This window comes from Antedon bifida, chromosome 3, assembly GCF_963402885.1.
Source record: "Antedon bifida chromosome 3, ecAntBifi1.1, whole genome shotgun sequence".
NCBI classification, from domain to species: domain Eukaryota; kingdom Metazoa; phylum Echinodermata; class Crinoidea; order Comatulida; family Antedonidae; genus Antedon; species Antedon bifida.
The window spans coordinates 19710223-19721544 of record NC_136228.1 but is presented as its reverse complement, the minus strand read 5'-3'; the positions used below and the strand labels follow the sequence as shown (position 1 = coordinate 19721544).

General features: G+C 35.7%; 1 protein-coding gene and 1 long non-coding RNA gene across 2 annotated transcripts; both read left to right on the top strand.

Annotated features, from left to right (window-relative positions):
- The first annotated feature begins 4149 nt into the window (after positions 1–4149).
- On the top strand, positions 4150–6290 carry LOC144837193 (uncharacterized). Its single transcript, XM_078692209.1, has 5 exons — positions 4150–4248; positions 5194–5443; positions 5559–5770; positions 5976–6052; positions 6220–6290. Exons 1-3 carry the CDS (start codon positions 4150–4152, stop codon positions 5717–5719), a joined length of 510 nt encoding a protein of 169 aa, XP_078548335.1. The 3' UTR covers positions 5720–5770; positions 5976–6052; positions 6220–6290.
- Positions 6291–7981: 1691 nt separating this feature from the next.
- LOC144838074 (uncharacterized) lies at positions 7982–10182 on the top strand. Its single transcript, XR_013611621.1, has 3 exons — positions 7982–8084; positions 9738–9830; positions 10098–10182. It is a non-coding gene; the product is annotated as an uncharacterized LOC144838074 (long non-coding RNA).
- Positions 10183–11322: the final 1140 nt, after the last annotated feature.

Genomic DNA, 11322 nt, shown 5'->3' with positions numbered 1-11322 from the left:
ATAACTGCTTAGTCTTGTGTTAGTTTATTGTCAGGCTATGTAATTTTTATTTAACTGCATTTAATTAACTGCATCAGAACTGTATTTTAGACAAACTGCAATTAAGATCATTAACCATCTACATCTAGACTTAACACCATTTTCTTATAGATCTCAAGATACAGGCATTAATCCGATGCTATCAAGTAATTCCACCACTGCAATTCACAGGAAGTTGATGTTGATGGAGATGGAGAAGAAGAAGAAGAGAGAAAATCAAATTAGAAAAAGAGGTTTTACTTTTAAAAAAACAATTAATAATCAAACAATTAAATGAATAAGTAAGTTGTGGGTTTTCCATTTAAAAAATATTAAACTGTCCCCCTGAAAAAATAATTCTTAAAAAAATTGTTGTTGAATATTCCATTTTTATTGTAACATAATAGTTATCCACTTTGACCAAAAATTAGATCGAAAAAAAATGTATTTACCTGAAAAAAATGTAATTTAAATAAAAAAATGGACAAATTTATTTTGTAATTTTACAAGTGAAAACATTATTTTTTTTATATGGAAGTGATTAACTTTATTAAAACTACAAAATAACATATTCAAAGTCTGATTTAATTAATCTTCATTTTTCATGTTTTTGGGGGACAATACATCTTTAAAAGAACATTGATAAAATAATAATTCAGTATAAATTGAGTATAAATTAAATATTCTGTACAATATCATATTCCACATAAAAGGCCTATTGTAAATTTAAAAAAATAATTTTAGTATATTGTGTATTTAAATATACAATCATATAAAGTTTTGCAGTACACCATGCATTTCCAAAAACCAAGTTTAACGCAAGGTTGAGAATGTCTCAACGTTTCAGATGAACTTCAACCGACTTCTGGAGTAACTAAAACGTTGAGACATTCTAAATCTTACTGTACGTTACACTTGGTTGTTGTTTTGCAAATCTAACTTCACTATTTTTATATGCCATGCAAACCTTAATAAGTTATTATTGTATAATAAAGTTAGTACCAGATGGTAAATTAAATATAAAATGTACTGCAAAAATAGTTTTTTATTACCTTTTACTGATTAAAAAATTGTTCAACTAAGCGCTGCCTTGCAAGTCTACCATTCATGTTTGCACCTTCTGCATCTGGGAGAGGAATATGAGGTGGTTGTTGGGAATGATTCAATGGGTCATTAAAGATGTCGGGCATCCTTCTTGCTTTTGCAAAGTTGTGTATTGCTGCTGTTGCTGCAATAATCTGACAGCACTTGGCTGGAGTAAATCGGAGAGAGAGAAAGAAAGAGAGAGAGAGAGAGTGGAATCTTCTTTTCCATACACCAATCACATTTTCCACTATGCAGCGTGTGTGTTTAAGGGCTGCATTATATCGCTTTTCCCCTCTATTTCTTGCATGTGAAATTGGCGTCATCAAGTATGGAAGGCATGGGTAACCACTATCACCAAGAATTATTCCTCTTTGGTCTCCCCTTGCAAACTGTTCGCCTAAAGCACTCTCCCGCCAAATTCTTGCATCATGTGCATTGCCAGGGTGTCTAGCGACTATGTTCGTAATATACATTTTAGCATCACATACAACTTGCACATTAATGGAATGGAACAGCTTTCTATTTACGTAGACTTCTTCATGTTCGGAAGGAGATTGGATTTTGACATGGGTTCCATCTACTACCCCAACGATTCCAGGAAAACCCGATATCTCATAAAACTCCTGCTGAATACGAACAATGTCCGCATTGTTTGGAAATCGTACAACTCCTGGAAATACGTTTTGAATGAGAGAATCAGTTACCCTCCAAATAATACGGGATACAGTTGGCTGTGAGATTTCACTTACATCTGCACAAACACTTTGAAATGATCCAGTCGCATAAAATCTTAGAGTTGTGCACACTTGCAAAATTGGTGGTACTGGCTGATTTCGTTTAGATGGTGATGTTAAATCAGCTAATAGCAAATGTGTTAGCTCATGTAAAGTTCAGTCTCATTCCATTTTTCTAAGGGATTCTGCCGGTCCAGTATAACCCTTTCTCTTCTTAGTGCTCTTTCTATTAAAAAGAAATGAGCAGCCATCTTCAACGAAAATAATGTCTAAAACAAAACAAAAATAATAATATTGTAGTGAAATTTGATACCCCTATGTAAGAAGACTTCGACACCCCTTTCTTAATTTATGGAACAGTCTGGGGGAGACTGCTGATTGGTGGATGTAACATTAGAAGAAACCCATGTGCATGCTAATCAGTTAGGCTTCAACCACCAAAGATTACAGACGTACGTAGTATAGGGTTATTACTGCACTAAATTAGCCACATCATCTCTATTAGTATTGAATCTTAGGTTAAATCGTTATCACTGTGTACTCTATTGAAGTTAAAAGGATAATGAAACCATTTAGCAGGGTTAGTATATACAGTAGTGTGTGTTTCTTTATCATCTGGAATGATTATCGTCTTCGGAAAACACCGACGCCCGGACCCACTCTTGCTCACACCGCGATGAGGCAGATAAAACGTTACAATATAGTCCTAGGCTTATACTAATTTGTATGATGAAGATCAAGAAACATAGATCTAGATGCTATTAACAAACCAAACTTCGGCCCAAACTTCTGTGCAGGCCTAAACCTGTCGGTGTGCATATGAGTCCTAGGCTGGTTACTGGGTAGACCAACAGGGGGCCTAGCATCTCTACCTAGCCTAACTGGGCCTATTTTCTATACACAGCCATCTTCCACGAAAATAATGACAGTCAAAACAATAACAAATAAATGAATATAGGCCTAGGCATATCTGATATGCTACTTACAAACCAAACTTCTGTGTAGTTTGGCCAAACCTGTCTGTATTGAGGAATATTATGAATCCTAGGCTGGTTAACTTAGCACTCGCACTCAGCAAAACCAAGGTACGAATAGAGTTAAGGGAACTTTTAAGGGACCTCTGAGGTCCCTTAAAAGTTAAGGGAAACCCTTAACTTGGTCCCTTTGTGAATACCACTTAAGTGAAACCCTTAATATTTTCTTGATTTAAGGGAAATTCTTAGGATTTAAGGGAAATATCTCACTTAAGTGTGATTGGTGAATACGGCCACAGGGTTGCATTGTATTGCAAATATGCAGCAGACAACGGACATGATCGCATTAAACAGCAATGTTTTCTTTATATTGCTACATTTTGTTTCGTTCATTATTGCAAAAGTCCTATTCGATACAGGCAGTGGCAGGAATCGACAAATAACCAGTTTAGCCACTGAAATCACCCCAGTCGAAACTTGTCGAACAATATCCAAAATTTGAAGAGATTTTCAGGAAAGTAGGAGAGTTAATGTTGGAACTGGAAGAGTTCACGTGCCTGTTATATGGATCCCGATCGAAAGCAAGGAGTACCGATGTTAAAAAAAGCATTGATTTAGCTAACTTTCTACCGTCGCGTAGATGCTTGCATCAACATATACGGCGCACGAAAAATCAAGTCAGGATCTGGAAGCTCGCACTAACACCGATTTACGAGTTGCCGAAACCCCAAGACAATAACGGATGGTGCATTGGCGATAAAGATTAGTAAACAAGTAATAATGCTTTTGAACACATTCGATTCCTTCCAAGAATTGTATTTCTGAATGAATGAATAACAACAGAAAGCTTGCAATGTAATAATACAATGTAATACAGATAATTAATACCATATTCATTCACTTTTGCCTCATGACGTCATTTCTCGATGTAAACAAACAACGGCGAAAGGAAGCAAAAACTGCATATAAAAACTTCATTTTCTCTTCAAATCCCAACTTTTAAGCGATGAAACATCAATAAATGATATTTACATAATGTATAGAACCTACGGTGAGAATCTCGTTGACTACTAATGCTATGCAATGGTGAATGTGATATTTTACTGGACTCCAGTGTTTTCAATCGATTGTATTAAAGCATGACTAGTTGAATGGTGTTGTCTAAACACATATTGTGATTTACTCAGTACGTTATATTTTGAGAGGTAACAAATCGTTTGATCATACACAATCCTCTCAAATATTTTGGAAAAAAAAGGGTAAAATGAAAGACACAGCCCGATGATAATGACTTATTGTGGCAAGACTCTTAGTTTGGCAGCAACCATGGCCCCAAAATGGCTCTCCTCCTTGTCCGTGCCTTCTATATACCTACTCAGGAACCAGATGCTGTTGAAGCGGCAATAATGGCAAGCATCAGAGTATGTATTAATAAGGTAAATTACTTAGAAAACATGAATATCAATACCTAAGGCCCTGTTTGCACTGAGCGAGTAATAAACAGCCTTGCACATGACATTTGCTAGAGTTGTATTACAGTAACTAGTGAGGGAGTAAGGACTTGTTTTGAACTGTGCTTAACCATCCGATTAGAAAATGGAATCCTAATTTTGTAAACATACCTCATGAGTTTCTTTTCTTTTTTTGGTTCTTGCATGGCTGCTTGATGGTACATCCGCAATTTCTGTAATGGTAATAACAAAAATGGGACATGATGTCATAAATGCTATTCTTTACAGTTAAATGTCGACATATTATTCTTTACAGTTAAAGATTTACATAAAACACAAATGGGCCAAATACAATACCTGTCGGTGTTGTGGCCACTGGTTCAGGTATTGGTATTATAGCAGCATCTAACATAACTTGCGAGTTTAATGTGGAAGATGAGCCAGGATTTTTTTCCCCCCATACACATTTGTATGACTCCAGAGACCAATGATCGTCAAGAAACGGTGCAATAGTAGAGAAAAAATAAGTGCTGAGGAGAGACTTACCAAAGTGCAGAAGCATTTAATTTTAGAATGGGAAGGACGACGGTCAGCTGAATTGTAAAGGCGACATGTTCTGGCATTTGGAAAGCCCTGAGCCCCAAGTACCTGCGAATGCCTGCCACTAAGGAAGACCATCGCGGACCAGTTTTTCCAACGATGGAACTTTCCTCATGTGTTGATCTAGCAAATGCTTTTTATTTATGATGATTCCGAAATATCAATTTTTTTTTTATATATAATTGTATTGACAAAAAAAGACTGATCATTTGAACCCAACATTGTATTTGCATATTTTCATGACTCTTAATTTTCAGGTACCAAAAAGTGAAAACTTAAGACTTTCCTTATTAAACATTTCTTTGCGTTTTATTTATTTTGTATAAATGGTCACCACAACCAATTGTGAAAAATAATCTACATGAAGGAGATTTGATTACATCGTCTGCAGTGCTGGCTTCAGGGAACAATTTTGCAAAAATTGCTCTGTTTGCCAAGTTTTTAAAACTGGAAATTGTTAATCCCAACACCTACTACAGAATTCAAAGACGGTATCTTGTTCCGGCCATAACCGAATTATGGGATAAGAAGCAGAAAGATGTCTTAACATCACGAGAAGGAAAAGATGTCGTCGTCCTTGGTAAGTTTTGTTGTAATGTTATTTTTCAATTTAATCTTTGGCAGTGCACTTTTAAAATAATAGATTTTTTCTTATTTATGGAAAGTAGAAAGCTTAATGAATACATATTTTACAGGTGATAGTAGGATGGACAGCCCTGGCCATTCTGCCCAATTCTGTACTTACACACTAATGGACAATTTTGACAAAAGCATTTTGTCAATTTTGACAATAGACAAACGAGAGGCAGAGGGAAAAAGCACTATTATGGAAAAATTAGGTTTCCAGAAAAGGTGAATGTCATTGAATGTGTGACAGATGCGCATCTTGGAATTGGAGCAATGATGAGTATGTAATATTTTGTTATATATTAGTTACATACATACAATATATCAAATTTCATCTAAATTTTATGCAAAAAAAAATGTTTAAATGGTGCTCTGGTAAAGTTATATAAGTATTATTTTATATTTTATTTATTTTTTCCTTCATCACTGTTATTGTCATTTGCATATAAAATACAGTATACATAGAAATTATGTTTGTTCTTCAGAAAAAGATTATCCAAACGTCAAACATTCGCATGACATCTGGCATGCAGCCAAAAATCTTGGAAAACATTTGGTTGCAGTAAGTTTTTTCTTTTTAATTTTTTTCTACATCTATAACAGTCTTGCAATGCAATTTCGGAATAAAGGTTGGCCTCTATATATAATTCTATATATTTTGTAGCATTACATTATTTAGAATTATTAATTATTTACATGTTATTTAAATATTATTTTCTGTGTTGATAGGCTGGACAGAAAAAAGATTAAGCCTTTTAAGTTGGAGCAGAGACATTGTCAACCACTTCTGGCACACCTGTGAAGTGCTTGTAAGTACTCTTTTAATACATTACGTTATTTGTTTTTAGGTGGAAAGAAGTATTAATGATGCTATTTCAGTTTCTCTTTGTCAGAAAAAAGAATTATTGCTATCTTTTTTTCCCCTTTATAATACAATTACATAGGGTATTTGGTGTGGAATTCTGCACCATGTTGTAAATGAACATGAGTGGATGTTAGCATACAGCGATGCTGGAACAGCAAGTTGTAGCCATGGCCCCTTGGAATCAGTTAGGGATAAGATTTGGTTAACCAAAGGCAGTGCAGCACATGATGCTTTGAGAAAAGTTATCATGGAGAAAAGCTTTCTGAACAAAATTCCATACTGGCTGAATTTTCGTTGAGTATTAATTTGGAAGGTGGTTTCCTTTAATGAAACTAAAACAGATAAAATGATGTTCTTTGGGTTTGATATAAATAATTGGATTAAATAATGTGAAATATTTCTTTCTTACCTTGGCTAGCCTAACGTGGAGAATTTGAGAGCCCTGTTTTGCTCCCCTCCCTATCTAGGCCCAGGTTATATGGCGTTGCTGATGTTTACCCGTCAGCAATGTGTAGGAAGGATGCATGCTGCTTCGCCTCCTTTTTTTGTCTCCTCCCTAGGCCTCCTGGCTGGACATCGCCTTTTCTGTTGACTGGTTTCCAACTGGTACCGTCAAAACCAGTTGGAAACTTGACCAGTTGTCCGAATTTACGTCCTCAACTGGAATTTTTACCTGGGAGCCAAATAAAGATGTATTGCAGATATTACGGGTTTAGAAAAGTTGTCTGCAAAGTTTTCCGATCAAGCTGAAAGTAAAGCTTGTGTAGAACCGCTGCTGAAAAAAAAGCCCAATTAGCTCAACTTGAGGAAGACATCACTAGTAAATTAGAAGAAATCAAAAATAGCTAGGCTAGTAGATAAATTAGCAGAAATTGCTAAATTGTAAAAAAAAAAAACAATAAAAGAAGAACCACAACTTTTTGAACTCAACGAATCTAATCTAGTGCAGTCTGTAACAATGAAGAAAATTATGGCAATGCAACAAGATACTTTCTTCTCTTCACAATAAGAGATTACATTATCGACAAAATGACCCACAAAGTATCGATGTCACCAAAAACGAAGGTAAGAATTGAATCAAAATTGTAACTAGAATTTAATTCGACATTGGTTTGTCTCTTTACATCAGACTTTGACTTAAGTTTTTTACCGCTGGCTAGGCCTCAGCTTGCCAGTTTTACTCGAAAGGTCACCCTGTTTGGAGCCTTCTCGCCCCATTCATCCGTTTGCTATTGTTAGGCCTAGGTCTTAGCCTTGCTTAGGATTTAGTTTTAGGCAAGGCAAATCGATACAGCCTATCAGGTATATTAGACATATTTTGCTCTCACTGAATTCCATTCCTAAAGCCAGAGTACCATCCACAGTATTTTATAACCTAGACGTGGCCGCCGTGCCGGTAAACAGGTTAAGTCAAACAGGTCTAAACCTACTGTTACACCTTCTTCAGCTTCTACTGATCTATATGCAACAAAATATTTTAAAATGTTGAGTTAAGTTGGAATGACAAAGTTGAGGCAAATTCTATACTTTTTAATTTTGGGAGGATGAAACTACTACTACTGTGTAATGTTTGACTTTGGTAGTGTTTAAGTTTGTCTTATCTTTTGATTTACAGAAATGGGAACAGTAAGTAAAAACGTGCAGCTGTAGTAAGGTTATGTGAAACCATGTGTGGTTACAACAAGATAGAACAAGTTTCCAAAGAATTTGACCAGCCTCGGATCAGAAGGTTAGAAAATGTCATTATGTCCGTGATTTCAACAGTAAAGAGCATGATAAATCCTTTTGAAGTTGGTTCAACAAATCTTCTCTCACTTACCTCTGGGGTTGTTGCTCATGAAGCTGTCAAAGATGACCACCTAAATGCCAGGAAAATAGGAGAAGAGGCTGCTGCCAAGTTTTTAAAAGCCTGACTTATTGAAAAAAGTGAAGACTTTTTTTCAGTAATTAAGCAAAAGAAACTCAAAACCTTCTCATACAACACTACAAACACAAAGAAAGTTGCCAAATGTGAAGATGTGATAATTAAATAATCACCTGGATCAGCCTTAATAGTTAATGGAATGAGAGCAGGAAGTGGGTATCAAAATTTATGGTCCAGAACAGAAGACACCAAGGCAGTTTAAGATATTTTTAAATCATGGCAAAAACAAGGTAGAGCTGGTAGAATTTTTATTTTATTCTTGGAAGAAAGCACAGATGACACATGACAAGTTATGCCATGAGCTCTCTTGGAAGGATGGTGAGTGTAGATCCATTGAAATTCACACATTAGAAAGTGATCACGAGGAAGCAGACACAAGGCTTTTGCTTCATGCCAGTCATGCCAGTACACACCATCCTTCTGTAGTCATCAATAGCCCAGACGTGATGTTGCTATCCTGGGTATTCATCACCAACAAGATATTGCATCTAATTTATACTTCTGAACAGAGAAAGATTGATTTAAAGAAAATGTCCGATCAGCTTAGGTCAAGTGCTTAATTGGGCTTCACACATTCACCGGATGCGATTCCACTAGCGCCTTCTACAGAAAAGGCAAACAAAAGAGCACTTCAGATTGTTGAACAACATCCCCAATTCCAAACCATGTTTTCAATGGTTGTATTGGAGAAAACTCTCAATTGGATGAAAAGACACAACTTGAACTTGAAGAGTTTTCTTGTCTATGGAACGCTGTTACTGCTTTTTTCGGCTCTTTTAGCATTCGGCCCTTTACCATTTTATATGGCCCTTTTACCATTACGTTCGGCACTTTTACCATTTCAAATGGCTCTTCCATCATTTCATGCGGTTTTCATCTGCTTTTACCTTTCGGCCCTTTTCACGTCTCAACAAATATGACCCTTGACGTCGGGTCGAATGAGAAAATGTGACTGCTGCATGGAGCCTAGTCAAACTTGCCCAAGTACATGCGCGACACATTGAGTCCAATAGGTGAAAAATTGTTCAACCAATCAAAACTCAGGGTTTTGCGATTCGGGTGTTTCATTTTTAAGTTGCCAAGGTATTTTTTTTAAATTGCCGCAATGTTTTATTTATTATTCGCTGTGATGTTTTATTTTTCATTTGCTGTGGCTTTTTTCAAATTGCTGTGATATTATTTGAAAGGTGCCGTGATACTTATAGGCCACCGTAATTTTCTAATGAAATTCACACATTATAACATAAACGGATACTAAACCAGCAGATTTGTGTAGTTGAAGTTTGCTACAAGCCACACCCATTTTTGTATTTGGTGTGGCGTTACAGTATAGGTCTAATCATACAATAAAATTACAGTTCACTTGGTGAAAAATTACCAACAATTGAGAAATGAAGGCTTTGTAACGGTGATTCTTCACCGGTGACAATTCCTAAAATCTATTCTACATGCTTTCAGCAAAGATGGCTTTGATTGCCAAAAGGGTGTAAATGTGGAATTCGTCAATGAAGAGGCAGTCGATATTGGTGGCCCGAAGAGAGAAATTTTTAGGTAATTGAACTAAGCTTTTTATAGTATACAGTATAAAGTTTTGCTTAAATAGCTGGACAACTACCCCTTTGGACAATCCCTCTAGGATAACTAACCTTTGAAATTGATTACATAGGCCTACTAAATGTAGTCGTAACATTTACAGTTCTTCACTATACAGTCTAAGTTAAGTTAACATACATACAGTATACAGTACATAATATTTTGTTTAATTTCCAATTTTCAAAATTAATTTGTGTACTAATTAATAACCTTTTTGTATCTTAGACTTCTAATGAAGAGTATGAGCGAAGATATGGGTTTATTCGAAGGTAGACATTTACCGACAATATAGAGCTATTGGAAGAAAAGAAATGTATGGTAGCATGGAGTTTATTACACGACGGTCCTGGCCTACCAACTTTACATCTTGAGCTATACATGGGAAAGGTTTTTCGGATGTTAATGTAATTTGTGATTGTACTTCCTTTTTAACACACATTTTTTACACATTCATTTTATTGACATTCTTAATTTAAATTTCTTTATTGTAACTAACTGCTACAGTTATCATATAGTCTTTGTGGAAAGGATTAAATTGTTTCCAAAGCAATGCTCCATTCTGATTTTTTTTTGCAAAAATTATCAATTTTAAAATGTAGATCGCAAACTGTTCTGCTGCAGATTATGCAAATGTATCTCAAGAACTAGGAGACTGGGCTGCAGATCAAGGGGTCATGTCATTATATGACTGACTTTACCCAGAAAGATTCAGAGGATGAAGGTTCTGCCACACAAACAAAACAAACAACTATGGTAAGAGAGATCCTATATCCAGCGACGAGACTGATGGGCTTCATACCGAGGTACAGGGAAAACTGTCTCCACATTCTATGTTTAATATGCGGAAAACTTGCACACCAAAATCCATTTTTAACCGATCTTTTCTCAAAATCTAGTCCACAGAGTGACAAACTCCGAAGAGCAGTTTCCTCTGATTTCGGTATGAATCATTCAAGAGTTGAATTTTATGTGGACAGTTTAAGTGAAGTGGACCATATGGAAGCATTTGAAGTCATTAAAAAGTTATTGATCCACATGAAACAAGTCACAAGTCAATTGTTAGCAGAAACCAAGTCTGCTCGGCTTCATAACATCGATGCTGAGCAGATCATGGGAATGTTTTCTGCTCTTCTCTCAAAAAGCAAAAATAAATGCAAGTATTGACTATATATCATGTGGAATACGAGCCAGAAATAATAATGTACTGAACGACAGAAGGAAGATCAGTCTATAAGAAAGAAGTTGGAGAAAGATCTAACGGCCAAAAAAGTCACACCGAAGGACCATCAAGAAAATGAAAAAGACCTAGTTCGTATTTGGAAGAAAAGAATGTGTAAACCAGTTTGTTTTACATTACCAGCTATTTCGTTTTTAGTGATTAATTATCTTACAAAATATTGTCATAACTGTCATATTTTCAAAACATTCGTTAACCGATCGCTCTATATAA

Bases quoted from the DNA above. Each gene is read 5' to 3' on its own strand.
- LOC144837193 (XM_078692209.1), top strand. From the start codon at position 4,150: ATGGCTCTCCTCCTTGTCCGTGCCTTCTATATACCTACTCAGGAACCA. The intron at 4,249-5,193 runs GTAAATTACTTA...TTGTATAAATGG, and splicing joins TCAGAGTATGTATTAATAAG to TCACCACAACCAATTGTGAA. The intron at 5,444-5,558 runs GTAAGTTTTGTT...CATATTTTACAG, and splicing joins AAAAGATGTCGTCGTCCTTG to GTGATAGTAGGATGGACAGC.